Source organism: Orbicella franksi, chromosome 1 (assembly GCF_964199315.1).
Source record: "Orbicella franksi chromosome 1, jaOrbFran1.1, whole genome shotgun sequence".
NCBI lineage: Eukaryota > Metazoa > Cnidaria > Anthozoa > Scleractinia > Merulinidae > Orbicella > Orbicella franksi.
Genome location: NC_138145.1, coordinates 10,399,849 through 10,427,740, shown reverse-complemented (window position 1 = coordinate 10,427,740; position 27,892 = coordinate 10,399,849). Strand labels below are relative to the sequence as shown.

The following is a 27,892-nucleotide window of genomic DNA, read 5'->3' as shown; positions in this document are numbered from 1 at the left end:
TAAACTCTCTGCTTGTGATTATGTAACTGTTTTTAGTGATTTTCTCACTGCGTTGATGGTTGGTCAATGGCACTTCCTTGGGAAGTCTTTTCCCCTATATTTTTCTTCGTCCTGGTCCTCTAAGCCCCAGAAAAGGACTCCAAAGAACGGCTATACAAACAAGCTCGGATTAGGGTCAAAACTTTTATGGGATGATGGATAGTTAAGGTTGGGGGAGATTTATACAAGACTACAGAACTCCCAATTAAATTATTGTCTACCGCGCTAGAAAAAAATGAGGTGAGAACACCAGGTAAAAAGTAGGTCTCTTACGTGCTGCACGTTTTCTAGTGTGAAGCAGCACGATTAGCGGTTGGACTGTCTGGTTTTGTACTAACATCAAATGATAAACCCTCTTACACGACAGGAGCGAACCCAAATCTTTGGTCAGACTCGTGTTTGAGATATGTGCAAACCGAGGGGACTTTTTCTACGCATCATGACTGACAGCGTATCTTTTGGCGTCATGTTGGCGTGAAACTTTCTGGATTACTCGGGGTACCCTCTGAATTCGAAGATTTGCGGTGATTGGTTTTTGTGGGTGAATCCGAAGAATCTCTAGCCTGCCTCCGAACGCGGACGTAATTCTGGTTATCGCTTGTCAACGCCGAAGATAACGGAGACATTTCGGAAAATCATCGACTTCGTTCGTGTTCACCGAGAGGCTGGTTTCAGTTTGACCCAGAATTGATTGAACACCACTCGCTGTAATGACACAAACAAAGTCACCAACATTGCAATTTTAATTCTTTCTCGAGTCAGCTAAATAAGCTTCTTAATCAATTTTCACTATACTTTAAACCTTGTTTAGTTGTCTCACAAAGTTAATCATTCGAATTTGCATTTAAATTAAATTACTTGTCATAATTACAAAATTGGTTAAGGAGATATTGTACGATAGAACAATGGCTGCAATTACAATTGAACAATAACAAAAATAGTCCCAGCGGTTGCTCAAGCAGTTTTCAAAGTTCTTGAATTTAAATCAACAGCGACAGACAGCTAGTGTAAAGACGGGAATCGAATCAAACGGTAGTGAAAAGATACAGTTCGTGAAAAGCGCGGGAAAAGTGACGTGGACCAGTCACCTGAGACACGTTTATTCTGATTGGGTAGGCACTTTGAACGATTTTTTTTAACCAATCACTTAGCGACAAACGCAAAACGAAACTTGCGGAAACACGCATGCTCAGCAACGGCAAGGAAAAACGTGTATATCAATCGCGTATTATTAAAGCTTCATTACATTCTTAGGTCGTTATGCAAGGATAGCTTTGGCTCAGTATCAATCGATTACAGTATGCAAACCGTGGTTTAACAAACGCGTTTTGGGGTCTCATCCACAGTACGAACAAAATTCTCTTCCTGAGGCTTGAAAGCTCTAAGCTCAAGAATCCTGCTATAAAACTTACACCTTGAAGGGTGAAAATTGATGACACCTGTATGAAGATTACAAGTCATTTTTCTAGTAAGCTTAGTAACAGAACAGTGTAATGAGAAGTTCTCTGCAATCGCACTTGCCGTAAAAAGGTTAGAATATCGTGCTCTGATTGGTTTTAAAAAAAATTACATTGCGCCCTAAGCTAACCGGAAAACTCTGCATTGCCGAAGCGGTACTGAAAACTGTTACAAACCGCTCCATGTAAAATCACAACTTCTGTGAAAAAAGATTTCACAACAGGTACAAGTTGCTCAAATCGAGTTCAGTTTTCATTGATCTATACAAATCATTTCTTTGGTAAAGGTTCTAGAACTAAGAACTACGTTTACAACCTGGAAATGGTCTATACACGATTATCATATATAATCAATATACAATATAGATCAGGGAGAAGCCTCCCAGTCAATAACTCTTCTCTTAACAAGATATTTTCATATTAACATTTACATTTCCATCTTGGGAGATAAATATCTCAACATTTTTGGCATTTAGCCTATAAATGCAGCATTTTCTTACTCTATTCAGGGTAACTAATAGCAATATGCTAAATGGAACTGTGTTCTTTTATAGTGAGTGCTTGAAATATTAATAATAACTTACTCTTACTTACATTTCACATGTTATAACTTTCGTTGTTTTCTGTTCTTTTTTGACAAGTGAATTTTAATACTCTGATCTTTTTAGCCCAGCTTTAGAATCGCCTTGTATTTATCTTGAATTAATTCCAACAAACAAGCAAACTTTTCCTTCAACTATAAAGTGAAACGCTTAAAATTAACTTTGTAGGCACGCAAGGCGTACATAACGTAATGATCAATAACCTCTCTGCACCAGGCAGTTGCATTCGTTCTTTTTTTTTTCCACTCTTGTCCCGCAAGTTTCCGTGGTTGCTAGGCAATGGATCACGTGACCGTCTCCTGCACGCAGTAAATTTTCACGTGTTCACAGGATGCGCAAGACGATGACTCCACGGAGTTAAAGTAGTTTTTAAGTCTTACTTCTTGTAAGGTTGGGCGTCGCCTTCTGTCTTTTAATGGCCTTGTGCTTTCATCTGCAAGACACGAACGGAATTTTCATGTCAAAAGGTTGACCTTGTACAGTTATGTTTACGCTAGTAGCGAGGGTCGTGATTGTAACAAATCTTTACGTTTCAACAGAGTTTGGGGTTGCTGCTGTAGAAATACTGATTCGGAAATTCGAGAATTAGAAAAACTACGGAAGCCTTGGCTACACACAGTGAACGTCACGCAACGTGGAGAGGAATCGTTGGGTGACATTAACCGGCGTGGGATAAAATTCCTGTGTAACCACAGCTTACGCTTTGGAACAGCTCTCATGTTTGAAAGCTTCCTAATTGTTGTAACGAATGGGGGCATCACTTAAGTTTTGGTATTTCTCGTAGGTAGGTTATATCGTTTAAGAAACGTTTAATTAGTCTAGAAATAATTTGGGACTTGCGGCTTAGCTGTTTAGTTATGATTTAGATTAGGGTTAGTGATTTAAGAAAGGGTTAGGGAAAGTCAGCTAATTACCTACCTACGAGGCATGCCAGCTAGTGACGCCCCCTCAGTAATTGCACAAGGGAGTCCTCTATCAAGAAAGGTTGTCAAAAATGACATTGAGTCTGAATTGTTATAAACTCTTTTTGAGCTTAATTAAAGATACGTGGGTTACAGAATGATTTTTTTAATTTAAGAGAGGGGAGGGTCGCACTGTTGTGATGGATCTAGAAATAATTTTAATTGTTTAATCGCTTAAGCATTGTTTAATTGTTTTTAAACTTAGGGTTAGGGTTGCAGTCGTTTTATAAACCTGCATCCCATCAGTGTTTTTAAAATTCTTAGTTTCTCCTTACATTTGTTTAACTATATTGAACGATTTAACAGCCCGAAACACCTTATGATTAGGAATCAGGTTATCCTAAGGTCGATCACATAAAATGTATGATAAGCGACAGAGAGAATTTTGATTTTAAACTCGCGTAGATGACAGTAAGTAGTGGAACATTTTAAAATCGATATTAGTCTTAAACTTGTATTTTTTTATTCAAACTTACAAATATATTCCTGAAACGTCCTAAATAAGCACCGCGCTTGGGGGTTTTCTTGTGCTTACGTTCGATAACAAAAGGGAGTACAGAAAAGGTCTGCATATTTTTTTAAAATGAAACTCAACACTTAGGGCAAGGCTGTGAGTTACAAGTAAGCTCTACAACAGTCAAGGGGGAGGGGGAGGGGTAGATCAAATTCTTTATTTATGGGTAGGGGATTTACCCGAGAGATATTTTCGTTCAGGTTGTGGGGACATATTTTTTGCAGGGTTTATTCAGGGGCGTTTAAGGTGTTTTGCTTGTATTTTATGGTGTAAGTTTCGTGGGCGAGGAATTTAATTGGAGACTGAATTGTAGTAAATACATCAACTCAAGATGGTGAAAATGGAATGGGTTGGGTGACATGACTTGAAATGGAAATGAAATCTAATGATGTATAGTAACTTCGAAATGACGAATAATTAACAGAATTGAAGTAAGGGAAAGCACGACCAATACAAAGAAAAAGTACCATGTGTCAAGTTCTCTACTGTGAGGTGTATGCTGCAGTGCATAAACAAGAAAAGAAAGGAAAACTGAATAGCTGGAAGAGTTTAGACGACTGACCTATCTAAACGGGTCGAACTTGCATCCTACACAGTCCTTTAGGTGTTGGCTGCCAAGAAGAAGTAAAGAACAAGAAACGATAGAGCTGAATGATATGGTGCACGGTGATAAAACTGATAAAACGAGCAGGCATGAAAAGGATTAACAGAGATTTTTAAACCGCTATGGGAATGGCTAGGTGTGTCAAACCTTGCTGCAGAGCCTAAGTGCGGATGCGTTTGAGGAACTGAGAAATTTAGAAAGGTGCTGACGTGTCACGCCATCAATTTTAATTCATCTGTGGCTATAGATGAAGCAAAGAAAAGGTTCTGGGAGTGCAAAGAGTCTAAGCAAGAGAGGAGTGGGAAGAGGGCTTTCCTCCGCGTGGGAAAACCCGGATGGGATTAAAATGTCCAGTGATAGTTAACTGAGATAGAGAGAGCTCAACTCAGTCTGGTACAGCTGGTGAAAAAGTGAGTTTGAGTAGAAATTTGTTCAGAGGGAAGTAGCAGTACAGCGAGAAAAGGAAAGAACTTAATGAGAAATGATAGCAGTAAGCAAGGTGCTTTTGGGCTCTTAACAACGGCACAAAATGTCATTCATGCAGAGTGATCCTGGACAGAGTCACAACAGGAAACTGGAAAAAGAAACGGAAAGAAAATGATAGGAAGAGAAGAGAAGGATAGGTTTCACGGGATGCAGGACACTGACCTTTGGGGATCCTGCAGTACGAAAGACCGAGAGATATTGCTTTCTAAGTAGTTCCAGGCGGGCATGCCCTGAAAGACCACAACAAGACGAAGAGACAAATTAACAGACACGAGGAAGAAGCAAAAGAAAACGTGTGCGAGGGTTACCTCGGGGAAAAGTCCCGCCATTCTCCCTAAAACTCAAAGGTAAAGTACGCTGGCCTGTTTTCTTGTGGTGGCGTGGGCTCAGAGTTGCACGATGGGCACGTACCTAGTGCGGAGTCTGGGGAAGAGCCTTCGTCCTCGTCATGGTGGCTGAACTCTGAAATTATAAGGATCAATAACTTCATGTAAGGAAACACCAAATGTCAAGGCATATCACTACAGCAAGAAGGGGTATGTAAGTTGGATAATCTTGTGTTAGTTTGTGTAAAATTTTCGCTATTGGACTGAAATTAGCTTGCAATGGAGGCACAGGAAAAGAGACAAAAGAATCCCCGCATAAGCCTAAGTTTAAAGCTAGTTCCAGTCCGAAACCGAGAATACGAATAAGGACATCGTACTCTAGAAACAGGTAATTTTACCCGAAGCCGTTTGGATAAACGTTCAGATTTTTTTCTAATGTTTATTTTCCTAAATTTTCTCAGTTCCTCATAGCTTTATTAAGGGATGTTAGTTTTTTGGCTTTTGACACACACCAAATTTCGTTCAAATTGTGGTCTCCCTTTTTTCTTGTCAGAACTAAAACTATTGACAATCCGCAAATGTTGCAACTTTGATAATTTAGTGAAAAAAAAAATTCTCCCGTGATTTAACGGTATTAGTTGAGAATGTTTGTTTCGGTATTAGTTTAAAACTTTTTCAAGTAACAAACAAGTTTCTGTGTGACGTACCTGAGCCTTTGTCATGATTGACAGCAACCATCTTCCTAAATTACAAAGTAGGAATCACGTGAAAAGTTATGTATGTAGTTAGTCTATGACGCAATATATCCAAGCTTAACTAAAGAACATCGCGACAGTTTGTAAGCTTGCCGCCGGCCAGTTTGGGTCGGTGCTTTTTCATATTCAAAGATTCTTTTATAGTTTTAAAAAGACACAAGCGATGAATGACGGATAGTTACTTTCCATAGAGCCCTGAGATGAAGTTGTTCTGTAACGATTGCCTCACACCTATATTGACCTTTTTCATCAATAGTTGGCAATTAGAATATCTTTTGTAAGCATTAAAATTATCCTGAGTAACCTGGTTTTAGGTTTCTTCCTTCAATCATAGGTTTAGAAAAAATAACTCGTTTACTCTGATTGGTTAAAAAACAGCATCTTTGTTCTGATTGGTTAGAGCGTGTTGCTTGAGTTTTTTTTAACCAATCAGAGAGTTCGGCAACGAAAAACGACACAACTCTTTTTCTTTGGATTCCAGTCTCTTGTAATTGACTGTGTTCGCACTTTTCGGAGGGACTGTTGCTAGACACATGACGTATTTGATTGAATAAAAAAGGCAAACTTGCTGGGTGTTGAAGAAAGATTTTCAGGACAAAAACACTGGTAGGTTCTGTCCAACCAGAAATTTCCGGAAAAAGGGAGCACCTTTGGATTAGGTCCACTTCGAGTCTTTGACCGATCGACCATGACAAACCGTTTCGTTGCCCTACTTCTCTTGGGTAGATTTTCACTTCTGTGGGGGATTGGCGAAACGAATAGAAAATTTAACAGCCATTCTTCTCGGTGGGCCCGCATTTGATTGGAGAATTTCCTTTGTTTTTACAACGGTTGGTGAGATTGATCAATCTGATAAAATGGAAATCACCCCGGTAGTTATTCTTCGACGAAGAAGATCAATGCTCATTTGAGCCACTTACTTTGCGGGTCCTGGGGTTTTAATCTTTTCAACTGGCGAGTTAGGCTCCTGAAACCGTGGATTGCTCATGGGAAATGAAATGCGCTTCTTCTTTTCTTCGTGAATTCTGAAAAGAAAAATAAGATTCAAGAGCAGGTAACTGTTTGATTCTAAATTTCAAATGATCATTATTTTAGGTTGTCACGCGTGTGACGTTGAACGCACCAACGACTCGTCGTCTCAATAGCAAGCCGGAAGCTGGCTAGTCCTTGACTTAAGGTAGGACTTGGAAATTTCTTATTGACTTAGTCACTTGATAATTAGCTAGATAATCATGAATGTCACTTTCCGCGAAAGCGGAAAACACAGCCTCCTCAACACCTCTGAATTTGTCTGAATTTGTCGAGAAGAAACTAGTTCACTTTGTGAACTCTTTTCCCAATCTGCTTTGATCTACGGGTAAACACAAACAAGTAGGTTTCTAATCTGAGCTAGCGGTTTATGTTTGGGTTACAGATCACATGACGCTTTCTGCACTGGCGCGTCAACTTCAGTTCCCTAGTTGGACGAATGGACCCTAGCGTTAATTTCAAATGGTCAAGTTAACTTGCATTGGTATGAATTTAAGGACCGGCTGCTGTAGATAATGCGAGTCACATTTTGAAACAGTGTACGCAAACATTTCTTCCAAGATGAAGGAAATTAACTTCACAATAAGAGTTTAGTAAGATTTAAAATGCCACGAGACTTTTTCACTAAAAAGGAGCGTGGAGGGTTTGAATTGGAAAAGATCGAAGCTGAACATTAACTCACAATATATGTTTACTCTGATGAAACAGAGCTCAAATTTAGTAAACCTTCGTTTCTCCAGCTTGCAAACTGACTTTTAAATAGAACGCCCTATACTGACCTCTTTCTGTCCAATTTTAATCGATAAAATCCTCTCAAAAAGGCTAGTATTATGACCAGCACCAAAGCTGTCCCCACACTATACACAACTGCGTCGTAATTTTTTCTTCCCTCTATGTTTTGCGACGGCTCTGATTCAGGTGGCGAAGCTGCAGAAAAATATGAATTCCTTTTTATTATTTTAGACCTCAAATATGGATTAACTTGAAATATTAGTGGCGCAATCTATTCTTGAAACACAGCCTTCAAATGAATAATAACATCAAAAGATATATTGCACGAAATAACCTCCCAATGGCAAAAATATAACATCATTTTTTGCCAATAAGATTTTTGATCATATTTTGGGTCATCTTTGCGGCAATTGTGAGAGAAAAACTGTGTAATCAAGGTTTAATTGTGCTTAAATTAATTCTAACAAGTACGTGATTAGCTGTCCTCACTTCTCCGTCGACTGGAGAGTAGTACACCTGTATGTCTTTATCGATTAATCTTGTACGCATATCTTGTAACTTGTTATATACGTGATATCTTTTGATCAGGTTTCACTTACATGTAAAGTGTGGATTTGAGAGATCGCTATCCTGAAATGCAACGTCTTGAAATGGCCCCGTGGACTTCAGGTAGGCGCGCAGTTGAAATCTATTGGAGCAGTAAAAATATTGTTTAAAATAGTTAGGAAAAATTGAGATTTATCAGCAGTTCTATATTTAAGTTTAATTTCAGCCGCTCTCTCGAGTCTTGGCCTCGCACCTCCCGGAATGAAGCTAAAACGCGGGCTCCTTTCCCTAACAGCGGCTGATAATCGAGTCCACTCTATATATCCTACAAACTACAACTACAATATTACAGCTGTCATAATCACGACAAACCCTGTCCTACAGTAACCTGAAATAGGGTGTTAAGCCAAGTAAGGCAGTCCAAATAAGAAAGGAAACATACCACTCGCGAAAAGCGCGGGAAAAGTATGTTGCGTAAGCTAAAGAACGTGCGGTTGCTTTTCTTGTTTTGTTTCTCCTTTTGCACGTGGTAAACTAATAACAAATCACTTGTCCAACGAATGATCGCCACTTTACAAAAATGTTTGGAACTGCGAACCAGATCAACTTACAACCTTCCGAAGTTATGAGACAATCTCTCGCTCTTCGAAGTACGAGGCTGTAATCGTGCCTGAGTATATCATGAATACCGAGGGTAAAGATACGGTTCAGTGTTGCGGTAACCGCGAACACAAAATAAAGAATGCCGGGTTGACTGAACTCACCTGTATTTCTTGCCTGACACTAATGGCCCGTTGCAGAAGTCTTCATCTGCTCGTTTGTTCTCGCAGTTCTTATCCACGCCGATATTTACCTCCAACACATTTGTGATTTTTGGGTTTGATGGTATCACTGTGGTGATGTACCGGCGGTTTTCCTGTGACCCTCTTTGAACTTTGTACCATGTCAGTGGATCTTTTTGTGTTAATTCTTCGTCTATTAATAAAAAATTATTTTTTGTTAGAATTGTAGAATTGCCAGCTTCCTTGTTGTAAACAGCTGTGAGGCAGCTACCTTCCTGCCAAAGAAGCTAAATAGGAAAGAACCACCAAACATTTTCTTCGGGCCGAAAATCGACAGAACCCGCGCAGAACCCGCGGGTTGTCACTTAAGTAGTGCCGTTTCCGATTGAATATTAAGAACCGGAAGCTCGTCTGCTTGTTATGAACTTCCGCTGATCGAAGATAGGGACTGGAGACCAGTGAGTAGATCTTACAGACAATCAGACCGACAGTGTAGAGTTTGAACAATGTATTCGGAGGCTACACCAAAACAAGTGACAAGTAAAATAAACTACTTACATTCGCTGTCTCCTGGGGCGTATTCTTGCACTATAATGCCATACTTAACGATATTGCTACGTGCCACGTACTTCAAGTTAAACCTCACTTTCATGGTCGTGTCAGTTGTTTCAATGAGGATGAGGGTGGACTGGAGTGGAGTGAAGACCAGTATTGACACGTGAGCCTGCCGCACGGACGACAGCGGCGGCGTGCCTTGATCTGAGACTGACACTGTTATGTTAAACAGGCGAAGATTCTCTGTATTCACCTTTTTGATGGTTGAAATGGCTCCAGTTCTAGCACGAGAAACACAAACGAAGACTTTCACTTACAGCTGCTGAATTTTCGGTTTGATTTATGACATCGTAGCGATAATTGTTATATAACTAAGAAAATTACTTCACTGTGGTTGGCTGAGAGCAGGCTAATTTATCGTTAATTTTTAATTTGCTCTGCGGCGCAAATTAACGCGCCCTTGTTCGTAACTTTCTCAGTCATATAATAAATGAGTAATCGTATGAAAGCCCGAGCAATTGAGGATTTACACTATTCGTGTTCAGGCTCGCGCAATTTTGAGAGCATTTTCAAATATCCTTAATTGCACTCGCATTCATAAGATTACCTGTACGTGTCCAAAGAAATCGCGTGTGATATCGCCATACCCTTCGCAGAGGGTTGGTAACAATCAGACGATATTATGCGAGATTGAGCAGGTTAATTCTTAATTGAAAATTAATATTTTGAGAGAATCGCAATTTCTGATGTACGGTATGTTATCTTATATGCGATGAGGTTATTTGATGTAGCTGCAGTTACTTATTTATTTATTTTTTTTTAAAAAAAGTTTCCAAGCTCGTTCTTATTTCTAACGTAGCCTGTGACTCTTACTTTGGATCGATTCTAAAAAAGCCACCACTGCCGCTGATCACAAAGTATTCCAGCTCGGCGTTTTTCCCAGCGTCCTTATCAAATGCTCTGACCATGGTTATCTCGGTCCCAGGCTCTGGCAGTGTCGCTATCAGTTCCTTGTAGCGCTGTTTGAAAAACACCGGCTTGTTGTCATTCACGTCATCCACCAATATTCGAACCAGAACAGTGTCGGGAGTGTTATTGTTTTGGATATCTAAAAAGAGATCAGAGAAAATGAATTGACGGTACAAGAAAGACTGTCTGCTTTCGAGCATAGTTATCTCTCGTTTAGTAACTTGAATTCAACTCCACCCTAGGCTGGATTTTCGCCGCTCTCTCGAGTTCGGTCTTCGTTTCTCCTCGAGAAGAGACGGCTGGACGCGTGAGCAGCCAATAATCGAGCCTTACTCCACCCTGCATTAGATGCTAGTTCATCACAGGGGTACCCCTAGCTTTGAATTCGCCAAATATCCATTTATACACTTGATTGGAGAGCGGCACTGAGAGAGTGAAGCGTCTTTTTCAATAACAAAACACAGTAATCGCTTTGAGTTGGGCGACGACTCAAATAAGGACAACAAAGGAAACAAGTTTACGTTATGAATTTTCTGTGCCTTACCTACTGCTCCGACGTGAAATGAGTACCTATTCCTCACTTCATAATCCAGTGGCTTGATAAGTCTTATAACACCTGTTTGGGGCTGAACAACGAAGTGCTCATCAACTTCCGGGTCGCGAAGTCCTGAAATGATGTAGCTTATTCTAGCTCTGGGGGCGCACTTGCCAATGTTCGCACGCACGCGCAGAATGGGCGTTCTTAAGGGAGAACTTTCGTTGACATTTCCCAAGTACACCGCAAGTGGAAAAACCAGTTTGCCTTTTTCGGAACACTTCGGTATAGGACGTCGAATTTTCAGGTAGACGAACGCGAACTTGGAAGTTAAGGGCGGTGTACCGCGATCTGTGGCAGAGATCGTCAGATTGAAGAAATTAGGCACAGAAGGTCGTGTGAGCCTTTGCTGAAGTTTTAAAACTCCATCGTTGTTATCTAGTTCAAATGTGTTATTAATATTGCCGTTTAATAGCGAGTAATGTACTTGGCCATTCGTTCCAGAATCGGGATCCGTCGCCGTCACCCGTAGTATTACTGAATCCACCGTGGCGTTCTCGCTGATTACCTTCTGGTAAGAGTCAAGAATGAAGCGAGGGGCGTTGTCGTTGAGGTCCAGTACATGTATTTTGACTTCGGCTGTGTCTGGAATGGCATTAGAGCAACATGGCACTGTTACACACCCATTTAAGAATTAGAAAACTCAAATGAGTACCTAAATAGCTTACAATAAACATGAAATGGCGTTTGAAAGAGGTTAACTCGCAGAATCCATAGAGACCAAGCTTCGGTCAACGTTCTACTCAAGAACTTTCGAGTTTTCCCAGTGTAACTTGAATGTCTGCATAATCCTTTCTGTGCATGTCAAGTAGACTACTTATTAGTCACGGGAAGTTCAAAAGGAACAGCAATTCAAACTGGAAATTCCAAAGTAGGATCATTATGTTATATTCTCCCTTTGACTCCAACAAACCTTATTTACCTATTTCAGCGCGCCCGCTTTCGTCTTTTTTCTCGGTATCCTTTGCAATTAGCGTCAACCTGGTGATAAACAGTAATACATGTAAGCGTGCAAGTCAGGGGAAAACTTTAACAAGGGTATTTTTGGTCGACTGTGAGATTGCTGCGGTTGCTGTAACACAAAGTAAGTTAGACCGGTAAGGTTTGTTCTCCTAGATGGGATCATGTTAGTTCACTGCAGCATATCTATCTTGTCGCCGGTATCCACTTATATTCCTGAGGCACTGTGGAAGTAAAATGCCCTGCCCAAAACACGGAGAACAAGGACCCCTGTAAGATTTGAACCTGGAATACCTATGCTCTTCGACTGAGTGACCGGTCCTCCCACACGAACGTAAAATACTCAGTGGACAATTTAATGCTTACATGGCGAAATCTGGCTGATGTTTGAAGTATCTTCCCACCATCACAGCACTGACTGTTCCCACCTCACTAGTTATAACTTACCTGTACTCTTTGATCTTTTCGTAATCCAAGTTCACCTTTGTCTTTATCTCCCCAGTATGTCTACCGATAGTGAAGCCCAAGTTACCCAGGGTATTTCCAATTGAATAGACGACTCGTTTGGATTTCTTCTCAAGCCTTCGCTGTGCTTGGGGTATTTCGTCCAGTTTCGCGCGCCCAAAGACGGCGCGAACAGTAAGAATAGTCGAGCCAACTGGAGTGTTTTCTGCTATCGTCACGTAATACTCCTTTAAATCAAACGTCACTTTGTGCTTTCTTATCGCCTCAATTATGATAAACACTTTCGCTATGTGTATGGCTCGTTTTGGAGGCGTGCCTCTGTCGCTGACAACTACCGTTAAGGTAGAGTTTTTACCCCCGAGAGTAAGTAAAGACACCCGCGTCCGCACTACACCGGTGTTGTCAATGCTAAAATATGACATGTTTCCAGCTATGATGGAAAAGTTCAGCTCTCCATTCGTCCCATAGTCAAAATCCTTCGCCAACACTTTTATCACTGAGTTTCCTGCTTTCATTGCTTCGGAGACTTTGATCCTGTATTGTAGATTCTCAAAGAATGGTCTATACTCGTTGACTGGTAGAACCTTCACTGAGACAAAAGTGATGGTCTTGTGCGGGCCATTTCTCGCCGCTACGATTAACGTGTAGGTGCGTGTTCGATCCACTCTGAGCTTCTGATTCAGCAAAATCGTTCCGCTGTCTGACAGCATCCGAAATAGTGACTGATGATTGAGCAAGTAGAAACGAATGCGCGCATTTTCGCCCACGTCAGCGTCCGTTGCGCTAATTCTAAAAACTTCAGAGCCTGAAGAACGATTACTTAATATGGTCACGGAGTAATTCGTGTGCGTGAAGACCGGAGCGTTATCGTTTTCATCCGTTACGTTAATCGAGAGCACTGTAGCGTTTGTCTTGTTCTCCTCCGTGTTTTTAGCTAAGATTGTTAAGCTGTACCAGGGGGTTGTTTCTCGGTCCAGTCTCTTGGTCGCCACTAAGGACGCGCTTTGCCCGAGTGGATGGTGCCTGAGTTCGAAGGCATTGCCAATATTTCCTGTAGCAAATATAGATTGTAAATAAGAAGAACGAAGGATTATTCTGAGTTAATTATTCACATTTGCGGATGAACGCTTGTTTCTTAATCACCAGTTTATAACAGCGGCTTGCAATCGGACCTACGGTAAATCTATAAACAAAATATGTCAAAGGCTGGATGAAGGCCCGACATATCATTCCTAAGACAAGAGAATACTTTCTCTAGAATACGAAGTAAAGGATTGATTATTCTCCAATCTTAACCAGCCTTTGCTTTGATTTTTCACGAAAATTATACGTCAGGATGCCATTTTGTTCTCGTAACGTAATCACAATTAGCCCTATTTCGGTTGTTTGGCTGTTTTTACGCCCCATGTTGATCCATCCAAGAACACATTGGCGTTTTGCATGACACTGAAGCGGCCAAATACGCACAGCTATAACATAAATTTTTTAACTACTGGTTTACCTTTAATAATGGTGTATTTTATGGACGCATTTTGATTCCAACGGCTCCTTGCTTGCCCATAAATGTTCTTGATAATTTGTCCTCGTTGGTTGTTTTCCTTGACTTCGAGAACCCTCGGGAGGTCGGTAAAAACCGGCGCTGCATCTAAAAAAATAGTAGGTTGAAATGAGAGCTACTAGATACTCCCACCTCCATCCCCTAAAAACTTGATTCCTTTATTTTACGCATGTACAATGTGTGCAAATGATTAACGGCTAATTCAAAGACAGCTCCTTTCACCAGGTTCTTTAGCCAGGCAAACTTAAAGTGGATATTACACAGCCGCTCGAAGATATGAATATTATTTTCGAGTGGTAAATATCATTAGTATCACCCAACTAGAGGACTAATGCAAATCCTGCATTTTGATTGGCTACGCTACTAGGGGACTATTAGTAATAGTCATCGAGTAGCGAAATTGGCGCCATCGAGCGTGACGCTTTCTTTCGTTTTATTCCCAAATAAATATTTCTTCAACTTGCATTTGCTAACTTTATTATTACCTTTTCTGTAATCTAATTGTTAAATAGTTTCACTATTGAGGATATGGAAAATACGCCTCTCGTGTGCCAACCGCTATTTCTTGTTAAGCTTAAGGAGCAACGAAATTTCTGCGCGACAAGTAGACAGGTGAAATAAAAGATCAGTGGTATAGGCCGTGATCATGAGTTGCTAGAGAAAAACATACGCGTTTAGGGTCAATTGCGTTTTAATTTTAACTTTGGTAGAAGTTTGACTGGTTGGCGAAAGTCGACACAAGCTTGCAATGAAGATGTGTCATATCCACAGAGAGGGGAATTTGCCAAGCATGAAAACTCAGTGAGTTGTGACCTACCAAACCACGTGTAAGGCGTGATAGAAATGTCGACACTACTCGGGGAAGAAGGCTTCACTATCTTGCACGACGTTGGCGAGTAGCATCTGACCATAAAGCAGCTTTTTCCCACCAGAAATGTCATGTCCCCATCCCTTCTGTTGCACGCTCTGCGCACGCAGCTTTCGATGCTGTTTGCAGTGTCCAAAGAGGTAAATACTCCGGCAGTGATGTCCTTCTCGAACGACACGTTGTGGGATGTATTCCCTGCTATACAGATAACTGTGGATCGCGGGTCATCTAGTAAGGACAGAGAAGGAAATACAGGCGTTATTCCCCAGAGATACAGCCGGTGTAAAACAAAACACCTGGAAATTTCTGTGAGAAATTTTCCGGCGCATATCCTTTGCTCGTTTCCACTTTTGTAAAACCGCGCTCTCAGAGTCTTTCAAATTGTGAAAGATGAGCTTCATCTCTCATCCCTTTCAGCGATTCCGCTGATTTTAATTGGAAAAGACCTTACTATTAGTAAACATGTTGTTTTCTTTTCAGAATATAATAACATCACCGTTGCTGAATTAGAGAAGCGTAACTTTAAAGGCGAAAATTTCGATAGTGGAGCGTAATGCGTGGGAACAGCGTGTAAAATTACAAGCAGTTTTCAACTGTTCGGCGCAAATTAAACGCCACAGTAAAGCCTTCCCAAAATAAGCGGGTGATATTGCTATTTAAACTATTGTCATAACTTTTGTATCAGAAAAATAAGGTTTTTCATTGTGACCCGCGTTTGGGTTTCCAATCCCCTCTCGTGTAATTGTCACGCTCGTTCCAGATACTTTTATCCTTTGCGATTTGCCCAATGAACTCTCGTTCGTTTTGTATCTAGCCATGTCTAAACCAGGTGTTCTACGATTAGGTAAGATTGCTGATACTCGCCCTTTTCGATATACTGATCTCTAAAGAGCCAAGCTTTTTACTGCTTTGTGGATCAGCCTTACTGTTTTACAATAAACATTGTAATCTCTTGGTTACTTACCGATGACCAAACTTTCTGATATTATGACTCCGAAGTTGATAAGTAGAAATATCACAGCGGCAATTCGTCGGAGTTCTGCCGGTCTTCCTTCCATTGCTAATTGTTTTCTGTACAAAGCATCAAAATTATACGCAATATTAGACGAAATGCATTTCAAATGTTCAGAGTTAAAATTGCTCTACTCTATAATAAACCGCTAAAATGTTTTCGAATCTCACAGTTTGGTTTAAACACTGTTCTCACGCATTGCATTTAACCTGTTATCGTTTTTTTTCTGGCGCATGCGAGAATATAAACTGAGCATGAAAATGAAAGGGAGTCTAATACTTTTTTTTCATTGTTTTGAAAATTATCATAACAAAATCCGGCAATTTGTATTCGTATTAGTAAAAGTTTTGAGTGATGAAAACGGAATCGATTATCATCACCGCTTTTTCGTTCCATTAGACAAGCTGCAAAATTGGCTGGAATTTTAATTTTGAAAAAAGCAATAAGTAGAATGCTGCTGAATTAATTTCGCAAATTTGTGATTTCCTTGTAATGACGGTCATGAGGTACTCGAAAATTGAAATCATTTATGGAAAATATCGATTTTTGAAATATTTGCCTCATCTTGCCTGTCTGTCTTCCTTGTCATTTTAACTAATTTTTTTGAAGTTTTGTGACAATTTTGTAGTTTCTGTATCAACATATGCAGAATTCGCATCTCCCTTAATTCGATATTAAACTCTACGCAACAATTAGTTAAAGTCCCAGCTACCTTTGTAAACAGTCGGTACTTTCTTCCCACGAATAACCATGTATCCTCGATATTTACGGTGTTTGTGAGATATGTCCGCAAATCTTTGGCACAGAATTGTTATTTCGCTAATTTTGTAGTGGCCCTGCGCGCGTTATTTTAAATAGACTGACTAAGCGGAGTCCGATGGCTTAGGACTGGACTTGAGCTTAGCCGAGCAGGGTCATTCGCCTACCTTCCGACGCGACCGAAGTTTGAAATGGAAGTTAACTTGGAAATTAGTTTGAATTTGTTCTATTCTATAATAGCTATTGACGATAAGGGCGTGCTTCGCCATTTTGCAACCAATCAAGAACAAGATAAAAAACCCTGTAATAAAAACCTAATTGACTAAGTCAATAGGAGATATTTAGTTCTTGAGCGCACTTTATGAGGGCTTCCATGTCATGACCTGTTACTCAGTAAATAGTAAGCCTTTTTGTTCATCAGCTGTAGACTTAGGTTATAGAAAAGATCTGCGGTGAAATGATTTGGATAGAGCAGACAAATGTTGCTCTATTTGGTAATTGGGAACCAAGCATGCGCGTCACAATTTTGGAGAGGTATAAGTGTCTTTTGAGTGGATTTGAATGGGCTGATGTGATTTACTAACAATATTCTGACAGAGGTCCTTGGCAGCCATCTCCAGCGGTTATTGAAACGCCTCTTTACTGGGCGTGGTCTCCGGCGTTGCTCCGTTAGCACGTGACCTTTCGTCATTATCTTGAAAGCTTATAACAGCTGTTCACTGACAAGAAAGAGCATGTTATAAAGTAACTGATCTAAGGCGCGGTGATTGGTCAGTAGCAAGGGTTATTGTACAGTAAACCCCAAAATAAGCACACTCATTTAGCTAAACCAACAGAGAACAATTCAAAACACTTGCCTGTGCAATTAATAACTGGGAGATTAACGTAAAGAAACCTCGAAAAGCTTGTAGTCAAACAGGAAACGGAAAGAAGAACCGTCCAAAAAAAAAAAAAAAAAAAAAAAAAAGAAGGGTGCTTCAATGGCGCACCAAAACTGGGGCGAAATGTGCTTCCCGCTCTCACATTTTGGTAAGGCCATTTCTAGCTCTCGTTTTCTATCGTTGGTTTATTGGCTTTTTTTCTCGTTCGAGGAACTAAGAGAGAAGAGAGATGGTCGCATTGTTCTCCAGTTTGTTTCGTACTCTCTTCTCAACATTTTTAAACATACCGCGAGATCAGTTTGTTTCACCAGTTAACCAGATCAATTTATGAGATGTAGTTGCTCCCAATTTATTACTACTGAATCATTAATAATTTGAGGCATTTTTAAGGTATTCTCAATCCCGCGCAATACAACGTTAAAAGCACCTTATTAATAGAACGGCTAGATCTTCAATTGAAGTAAAAGGCATTACCTAAGGAATGACATCACGGAATAAGTTCTCGCTTTTTGAGAAAGCTGAGAACAAATTTTGTTTAAATTTTTATTTTATGACATTTCGCATTTATTTTTTTCTGAAAATTTTAAAATAAATGCCCGATTTTTTTCGTGATGGTAACATTTAAGTTTAATTAATATTTCGTCAGTTTTTATTCTGCTCAAAGGGCGTATATCTCTTGTTATGCTCTTAATTGTGTGGTAGGTAAATAGGTAAGTTCATGTACAGTGAAAGATTTACAACTTAAAGATTGATGTGTGAGGGCGATAAGTGGAATCACGCTGATGATCTCAAAGAAACCAATATTTATTCTACGCTTCAAGTCTTGACAAAATTATCTTTGTAAAAGTATCAGACCAAGTATTACGGAGTGTTAAAAATCTTATCAGCTACGTTAAAAAATTACAGTAGGTCAAGTTTGTCATTTGTAACTGTGGTATTTCGTAGTTAATCTCACTGTTAAAGGGTTTAATTGTTTAATTCTCAGGGTTTTTTTTTTTTCAAAATTACAAACATTTTAAGTCGAGGAGCATATGTATCAAACTTTTGTTTTGATTTTTGTTTACTCTTTGATTACAAGTACCTGCTGTGGCATTGTTTCTACGGAGTGGTTAATTGATTTGTGTTCTTTGCAATTCAGAATTTGGTCGTCCTTTTCAAGGTAATCTACATGTACATGTTTTTCAATTTTTGTTGAAACGAAAAAGCTAGCTTTGCAGAACACAACGGCTGAAATTTAACTTTGCATGGAAGCCTTGCCAGCATCTATAATTTACCAGAATTTCAAATTGTACTAGAGGTGATAACCTACTTCAAGTTATCTTTATGTGGGCAATAAAACAGGTTAATCTTGCATGTCTCTCTTAACTATAGGGTACGTGAAGTCAGTTTATTGCAGCATGTTTCCCTTCCTTTGAAGTAATTGTACTGAAAACCCTCAGAACAGTCCAGCTACATCACATCATATGATATATTTTTACTTCCTTTGTGAGGTTTATCTTCTAATGACGTACGAAATCTCATTTTTCTCAGAGTCAATGTCGACAAAACGTTTACAAAGGAATATCAGGTTTTAAATTTTAAAATATTGACAATAATTTGGACAAAGAAGACAGAACACAAAGTTATGTCTATTCTATATTTTTCTGTCTTTCTCGCCGTTTATCTATTTTACACAAACAGCGGTAGTTTGGTAATATGCGCGATGTAAGCAAGTTTGATTCGAAATGAAGAAGGCCTTGGATAAGTTCTCTCAATCTCATCAATACGCAGAAACTGAAAGAAATTTCGTGAGAGCAGTTTAAGTTAGTTTTTTCTCTAATGAGAGTGACAAGTGTTGCTTTAATTTTTAAGGAAGTTATACTGTAGTTATGTATAATATCAGGCGGCCGGATTTCTCTGTTAATTAAGCGGCGATAATGAATTCTTAGAGTTAAAGTGACGCGTTAAAGTAGTTTTTCAATCCTAATGTTTACCATAGCTGTACTTATACTGAAAGGTCCTGCCCAATTTCCGAAAAATAGTTTTATGTCGTGATATTTTGTAGCATTTGTTTGTGTACAAGACTAACCGCAAATGAATGACCCTTTAAATCGAGACAATAAGTGACAAAATTAGACAGTTTTGCGGTCATTTAGCACTTATTCTCTGCTGCAGTTCTCTTGTATAACGATTTCTTGTATAACGCGGCAAGACCCTTTAAGCCGGACAAATTGGCCGCCGTCCACCCGACTACCCGCTGTGAAGTGCAGGTAACTATAAGCCTCAAGTTCCTTAATAGAATCCGAGAACAGGAAAAATTGTCTGGTGTGTTTTGTTTCTACGCTATCCGCGAATGCTATTTCGCTATGTCAGAAGCTTAACTAAGAGAACTTTAATATAGCATGAAGATTGGCCGAAATCGAGCCTACATTCTCCTGATTTCTTGGCGCACACTTATTTTAACACTGAACAGTTGCAGTTATAAAGTAAACGGCGGTTATCAACATGACCTAAGCTACTGAATTGTTTTCACTTACTAGCCAATCATGCATAACAATATTTTAGCCGAAATCATTACGAATCGCCACATTATAAAGTATAAAAGTTGCTTTAGACTCTAAGTTCTCTGAAAGCTAGTGTTTGGCTAATGTTGAAGCTAACTCATGCAAACTAAACGACTGCTCGATACCAAAGGGATGAAAGTACCCTACGCTCCTGTAATAATCATGATGGTAAAAAAGTATATTTTTCTTTGGCGATAATTGTTCCAATTACAGTTAGCAACAGGGTTTGTCGAAGGCTTTGCCACAAGTCGACGTACCACAGTTAGTCGAACGTGGCACGAATGCTGTCCTGGCCTGAAGCGAACAACGCGAATTATGATATTTGGAAATACTTGTAAAACTTTTAAAAAGTACATGCTGCTGTCATTAACACCGAAATCCTAGCTGTGGTTAGACATTGTCACCATCGAAGGAGACCATCTCACTTTTCGAAATGATTGGAAACAGAGAAAAAAATCTTTATTTTCGCACTGTTCTGTTAGTAGAATTTTGTTTCTGCCTGCACGCAACCTGTCGTTATTTCTCAAGTCGGTATAAACTTTAGTTGACTTCTCTTTGCTCGGTATTGACTAAGTCACTACCTTTTATGAAGCTTATTGAATATTACTGATGGAAGACCCTAAATGAAGTCTGAGTATTTTAAGCTTTTATCGTTTGTGATATATCCAACTGTAGTGAGATAATTAGTTAATAACGAAGCAAAAACTTACGGTTAAATGAGACTGAATAGCCAGCCGAGAAGTTCTTCAAAATATGTAGATTCCACGGCAGTTGCTAATCACATTCTCTGTGAGGCTGTTGCATTGTTTTCTTGGGTTCCATGTCCTGTGATAACTCTAGTAAACAAAACTACACTTTCTTTGCCTAAATCATCCTGAAGGACCGTGTGCCGTGTTGTGACGACTTCCACCGGGACAATTTACCATACCAGGCTAAGAGACTGTATCTCACAGCAGTTATTCTTACATATTTGGACTATTTCCAGTTCATTATGATTTGCGGTGCTCCAATGGAAAGTTGCTGGCTTACTGATACCTTAATACGAACGCCTACTACAACCAAATGCACTGAACAACCCTGTATAAAAAATTGCCTTAAGTACCTGCTCGAGTAATTATCTTACAGTGATGAATCTGTGAATGATCTGAGTAATGTTACATACATATCTATAGAGTGCGGTACATATTTGCTTGTGGCTTTTATTATTTATGTGAAACCATGTTCAATTCACCATTCAAAATCCTTTCTATGATTCCCAAAGACGCCTAAGTGTGTGTTGAGGTTAACCTTAAACTTCTTAAACTGTAGGTACATGGCTGAAATTTAAGGTGACATTTCATGAGCAAGAAAACGTTTTTAACAATCTCGTACGAAGATACAGTTAGCGACTTTTTACAATACATGGCAAATCTCACGCGAGAATCAAAAGTAATTACAAACAATTTTGATTAAGTTGTAGTTCGTAAAGAAATGGCATTTGCGCAATAGGAAACAAGACAGGTGAATTTTTTAAAGCCTGGAGCGCGCAATGAATTGAAGTTTGAATAATGGGTCCAGAGTGGTTTTGAACAATTGAAAACTAAAACTATAAAGTGCTCTGTAATGTAGAGAAGATATCAAAGGTAAAGAGAACTGTTTAGTAGATAGTATTAAAATGTAAATGAAGAAAATTTATTTGAGCCATACAGCTCTTGAGCAGTCGTTGAAGCAACGTGAAATCTAAAAAAGTGTTGCATTGTATTGTACCTACGCAGTGCTTTTGGAAAAAAAAAAAACAACAAAAAAAAAAAACGTGTGGCTCCTGATTTAGAATTAATAGAAGTCAGCAACAGAACGAAACTTCGCTTCGTTTACAATATTCTTCGCCAGGCTTCCAGCTGAAGCATAAAAAAAGCACGTTTCTGTACAAATGCGTTGGTTTACTTGACTTCCTGTTATTTAAAATTGGAAAGGATGTTTTCGTCGTGGAAAACTTTTGCAATAAAACATGTCCTTGTTTTGAATTGTAGTAAATATTAGAAATGACTCTTTCAGTTGCAAACATCATTAGTTATTTCACAATGTTTTTAAAGGCGGAGACTTAAAGAGTCTGTTTCGAGTCTGCGACAAGGAGAGCTCTGAATATGGCAGCGAATTCCAGTGTCATACTGACAATATGATGCTGAGAATGAACGTAAGAAAGGAATAACGTTAGCTGTGTCGCGGTTAACTTTGCATGATGGCTTACTGGCTTACAAGTGTTCGATTCATAATGTACAAATAGCATCACCTGCTTGTATGTGGGCTAATGTTATTGTTACAACTCAATAATTATTGTCAACTCTTCACTTATGGGGTATAAGCTTGCACGTAGTTTAAAAATTCAATGACAGAGAGATACTACAGCAATTCAATCATCTTACCACTTTTAAAGCTTGCCTCGGGTAAATGACAAGAACTTTTAGTTGTGCACTAAAACAGATGTTAACTAATTCCCAAGAATTGTACACGCAATATTTTCGCTGAAGATTACTCGAAACTGACGGTGGAATTAGTAGAGATCAAATCATTGGAGGCAAGGAATAGCACCGATTTTTGATAAGAAACAGAAGTAATTGAGAATTCTCTGCGGTTTTAGTGGACACAATTAAGGCTCTCTTTATCAACACACGAATAAATGCAATCCCGGCAAGAATCTGGAGTGTTTGAAAACCCTTTATTGGTATTGTACTGAAATCGTTTACAAATGCATCGTTTTGTGTTTAAACTTAAGTTTGTATAAATCGTTCTTGGAAGCACTTCAGCTACCATGGCTGAACCGATCCTGAAATATTAATGATCAATGTTTGCTTGATGCTGGGAATTACCCTACAGGCGTGCACGTACCAATACGTGGACAAGGTCCACCTTTGGAGAGAATCCCATTATGCAAGTATTTCAGACAGGTTTAATGACCACTGCTGGGGTTTTTCTTTACGTTGAGATATGTTGTCTATCCAAGCAACTCTAAAGCATTCCGCACTGATTTTAAGCACGTAAGACCATTTGTACAGTACAAGACAAGCCAGCAGTACATTCTAAGCCAGTGAAGTTTAGTTATTTCCTATTGAGTCTTCATAACATCACTACAAAATATTTTGCGGACACGCAGACTACATTATCAACCGCTGGAGAGTTTCTCCGCATTAAAATCTTCGTAAGCTAAGGCTCTCCGTTCAAGATATGTTATTTATTTTCCTTTAGTTCTGTTTCGTCTCTTCTCAGAAGCGTAAAGCTTTCACCGTGTGGATATTTTTTAGTCGGGTCAGGAAAAAAGGTGATCAAAAATGCGCGACGACTTTAGTACAAAATAAGATGCAGTGTATCTCTGTTTATAACAAATAATAGCAACACGTTATATATATCAGTTTCAATTTATATGTCGCGAAACTATCGCTTGTTTTGCTGGATTTGCGGAACTATACAACATTGAAACAACATTTTTACCAGTACTATCTTCGTTGTGTGGGAATTGTGCTGGATTTTAAAAGGCGGTTTCTGCGAGTTTCTTCGGAATTGAATTACATTCAACAGAACTGAAATGCGATGTTATGAATTCGACCTAACTGTACTAAACAGTCTGAAGAAAAAAACCATTAATATCATTTCAACGAAGTGTTTCTGTCATGATAAGATCACCACGGACTCGTTTCGTCTTTTTGCAAACCAGGCATGCCGCCATCGAGCTGATTGATAAAACAACATCACTAATTAGTTAAATATGACCAACTCTCTAGTTGGTTCTGGTTCACTTTTATCACCAGATATTCTAATGTTATTGTGTTTCAGAATCTATTTGAGGATTGAATGACACCGATAACCTTAAACTGTCATACTTGTTGATGTTGAAGATCAGTTTCTCCAAAGAAAGCGATAAATTATATTCCGAGTAGCTCGCGTCACTTGCTAATGTAGAGTTTGTTCGTACCAGTATTAACAATTTGAAACTCATCTTTCCAAAAATGTTTTGCCAGGTCGGCAAGCCCTCGACGTATTGAACAATATAACTTCCCAAAATTATTTGTTGGTGATTAGCTTACAATGGTTTTGACTTCAGCAGGCAAGAAATTGGAACTGTAATGTCCCCGAGTTCAACAATATTTAACCCTTCAGTGGACCGGTCTGCAATTCTATAATGTCAGTTTACAAATTCTCCGTACCGCTAAACACAAGTTTAGTTTAGAACTGGTCGGAAAAATTTCTTCAGCTTCGTAACTATGGATAAAACATGGCGATGAGATTCTATATCAGTTTGACTATGATTTTCAATCGACCAACCATGGTGGGCAGTGTAGACTTGCCAATCACGTTCCAAAGAAATTATCGAATAATTACTTCATATCTTTATAGAACACGACGAAACTACAGCTGTAAAGCAAAATGTACCCAAAACAAGAGGAAAAATTCAAAAGCTAACTGCAATTGCATGAATGTGCAAGGAGCATTTACTCAAAGAATTCTTTGAGTAATATTTTATCATGTCAAAAAGATTCTGAGCAGTGTTGAGTTGAGAGGTTTCAAAACACAACTCAGTGCCTGGACTTTATCATGCACTAACTGATATTTTGTTATCCAAGGCGCAGAAAGGACTAAGCCCGAACATCCGGGACATCATTGCTAAGGTTGACTGAGGTAAAATGTGGACTGCTAAAGATATTTGGACTTCTAACTGCCTGAACTAAAACAGTACCGATTAAATGCACGAATATTACAAGACGTATACGTAAAAACCTTAGCATGTTTCGGTAAATAAATGACCAGGACTTTTTATTTGTCTTTGTGTGTAGTAAATGAATTTCTTCCTTTTAGACTTGCGCTAGAAACACGTAATGTTGTCGTCTTAAGTCCTGAGCTGAAGGCTTCAATTTTAATTAAATCGCTGTTGGTATTGATCTAGCAAGTGCGCCGGCGAATTCAATTTAAACGTGACCTGGATATTAGTCTGTGCAACTCGGTCATGTATCTACCTAGAGCACAACTCGTTGAGTTTAGACAACTTCTGGTTGGTGGACTTAATTTAGTGTGGAGCCCGCTTTCGTGATTATATGAAACTTATCATGCATGTCATTGCCAAGACAGATCAGTTCATGGCTTAAATCTCACTTCCTTCATTTTCAGTCGAATTGAAGGAAAGACAGATACCTCAGAACTTATTCTGGTGCTAGTATTCCTCACCGTTCCTGTTTATCTACATTTCAGTTAATAACACGTAACGAATCTACAGTCCTGCTGTTGATACCACAACAATGGATCATATTCGTAAACAAATCCAAAATATCCAGTTCTTTAAACATTATGCTTACAAGTGAAAAGATGCACAAAACACTTACATTCGCTCAATATTAACCGTAACTCAGCTTTCCAAACAGCCCTCTTCTTGTTCCTCTCTTGCATGTCAACAGTCTTCCGCTCACGTCAATTGTCTTTTCTCTTTAGCCTAGTGTCTGGCCGGCGGAAAAAAAATGTGTAACTTGCGAACAATTTGCATACGTCTTGATAAAAATCGATCTTTAAACCGATTTGGAAGTTATCTTTTTGGCTATCTTTCTTTTCTGGATTCTGGATTTTTCTAGGCTGATTAGATGAAGTCTAACACTATTCATCAACTTCGGCACGAAACGATTGCAGGTTTAGTGAATTATTCGGAGTCAATTAATCATTGCTGCATTGTTCCCGAGCTAGGATCTAAGAGCGAGTGATTTATCGGGAATAGCAGTATTGTTTGGCATTATTAGACCTAAAATCACATATTCAGTCATTTTTCTTCTGTCCCAAATTGTTTATTTGGTTACTAGATTTAAGGGTGGTGCATAGGGTTTGTTGTATCTTTACACTCAGTAAATGCACCCAGGGTTTAATTTTCTTGTGTAGGTTTCCTTTCAATTAGCGTAAATATGGCAGAATAGCTGTAACCTTTCTCGATTTGCACCAGTAATCATTTTGAGTGCCAAGAATAGTATCTTACTAGATCTATTAATCTGAGTTGGTAGGTTTAGGGGGTATCTATTTACATACCATGTTTTCCTCTTTATTAACTCTGTTTACGTCCGTGATGGTGATTAGTTAAGACAGATGGCTTTAAACAGGTAATTAAGCAGACATGATGGCTCTAGAGTCCATAAAAAATCCGAAGATGTACGATTTATATAATCTTCCTGTGACATATGCAACTGTTGATTGTGATGTGCTGCACTGACACTCAAAAGGGCTCGCCTTTGACTCAAACAAGACGTTTGGGCTATCGAAGGTAACATTAATCACCTCGTCAAAACTGAAAAATCTAGCATCAGATAAGCCATTATTAATAAGGTGCTTTTAGCGCTCTTCAAATGGCGTCAAGAGACAGTTAATTAGCGGTGCTTTGGCTCATGGCCTCTCGCCCCCTGCAAAATACCGCGAACGAATTTGCATCAAAGTCACAATATACTCATGCAGGCGTCCAGCTGAGAAAATGACCGTTTCGTAATGGATGAAGGCACTTAGTGAGGTTAGCCTCTGACTGCCGTATTTGAATAATGGCGGCTGTTTCGACAGGGGGTCCAAATGGACTTCAGTCATCCAGGTCTGAGATGGATAAATTTGAGATCTTAATTCACGTTTCCCTGCAGCCTAAGGGCATACCGATGTTTTTGCACGGAAAGCCCTTTTCAGGTATGAGTCAAAACTCATCACAGAACCACTAGAAAACCAAGCGACGGGCATTATATTCCGTCACCGCGATCGCCAAACAAGTAAACAAAGTGTGCCTAACTGATAAAACGGCTTAATTAAACACTAAAGGTCGCTTAAGCACCCATCAAAGGTCGATTAATAAGAAAAGGTTTTTTTACCTACCTCACAAGTTAACACGACTTCAGCAAACTCTGTTGTTTTCTATTTGTTCTCGGCAACCTCCACTGACCCCTTGCCGTTTATGTTTGTTGTTTAGTTTTTCGACCATTCCTTCATGACTTGAAGCTTTCTTTTAGTTTCCTGTCCCTATCCTGACGTGAAACTGTCTCTCTGTCGAAAAAAACCACGAACCAAAGTTTTGGTAAATACACTTGTCCTTGTGGTTAAGTTCGTGTGTTGCTCTTTGGCGTACACACTTTGTTTGTCTCTAGGGACTCGATCTTAACGCCGGCAGAGGAACGAATGTCGATGAGTTATAACAATTGGACTTTTCCCTCGTCGGGATTGGACTAAGAACACCCGGCAAGAGATGAACTTTCGTACTGCGTGTGAACAAAGAAAAAGCCAAGACAACACTTGATCCAATCGAAACAGTAGCTTGTATACACTTGTAAAATCATAACAAGGCGTAAAACATACGCCGCTAGATAATAAACAAGCGCACGACACGGTCTGGATCGAACGGAAGCGGAGAGCGTTTCTCAGATTTTTGAGGTAACTAGGCGTCGACAAAGATGACTCACATGGACAAACATCTGTCAACTTTCCCCAAGAAAAGACATCACTACAATAGATACAACAGGCTGTAAACAGTGGGCACACTTCCAACTGTGGCTTTGTCAAGTTTGGCGACGAGAACCTTACCTACCGAGTTGAAAAGTTCATGAATCCTTTTGTCCCACACTCACCGTAGTTGCCAGGACTGGATTACGTGCAAAATGCTACGGCGCGATACACTGTAAAGTCTTTTGGTAGGGGGCACAAGAAGTGATATTCATTTTAATAACGAAGGATGCGAAATTACCTATAGAGTTCACTCAGCCGTTAGGTTTCTTTTCATTGACGAAACGAACAAAAAAGGCAAAACAATTAAAAGCGTGAGAACCTGCTCTACTTAGATGAACAATTAAGTCCAGCACCCTCTGCGAAGTACAACAGTCTTTGTTAAAGCAACGCTCTCAATAAACAATGGTTGCCTTTTTA

At 39.3% G+C, this 27,892-nt stretch overlaps 1 protein-coding gene across 6 annotated transcripts; it reads right to left on the bottom strand.

Annotated features, from left to right (window-relative positions):
- Positions 1-41: 41 nt before the first annotated feature.
- Positions 42-27,892, bottom strand: LOC145489238 (protocadherin Fat 4-like). Of its 6 annotated transcripts, none has more exons than XM_081468214.1 (17): positions 25,348-25,731; positions 15,769-15,875; positions 14,754-15,032; positions 13,880-14,023; positions 12,361-13,429; positions 11,876-11,934; positions 10,903-11,538; positions 10,263-10,497; positions 9,393-9,670; positions 8,817-9,027; positions 8,106-8,194; positions 7,554-7,701; positions 6,666-6,770; positions 5,698-5,732; positions 5,076-5,126; positions 4,827-4,894; positions 2,423-2,531 (listed from the first exon to the last, which is right to left on the bottom strand). In XM_081468214.1, exons 2-17 carry the CDS (start codon positions 15,860-15,862, stop codon positions 2,511-2,513), a joined length of 3,522 nt encoding a protein of 1,173 aa, XP_081324340.1. In that variant the 5' UTR covers positions 15,863-15,875; positions 25,348-25,731; the 3' UTR covers positions 2,423-2,510. The 6 variants fall into 6 exon arrangements, with proteins under 6 accessions (XP_081324332.1, XP_081324340.1, XP_081324348.1 ...); XM_081468228.1 differs by lacking the exon at positions 4,827-4,894 and adding an exon at positions 3,017-3,070 and having other exon boundaries at positions 2,497-2,531; XM_081468206.1 differs by lacking the exon at positions 4,827-4,894 and having other exon boundaries at positions 42-2,531; positions 25,348-25,730.

Coding starts and splice junctions, on each gene's coding strand:
- LOC145489238 (XM_081468197.1), bottom strand. CDS start 15,862: ATGGAAGGAAGACCGGCAGAACTCCGACGAATTGCCGCTGTGATATTT. Junction 15,033..15,768: donor ATCAGAAAGTTTGGTCATCG/GTAAGTAACCAA, acceptor TGTCCTTACTAG/ATGACCCGCGATCCACAGTT. Junction 4,895..5,075: donor TTCCCCAGACTCCGCACTAG/GTACGTGCCCAT, acceptor GTGGTCTTTCAG/GGCATGCCCGCCTGGAACTA.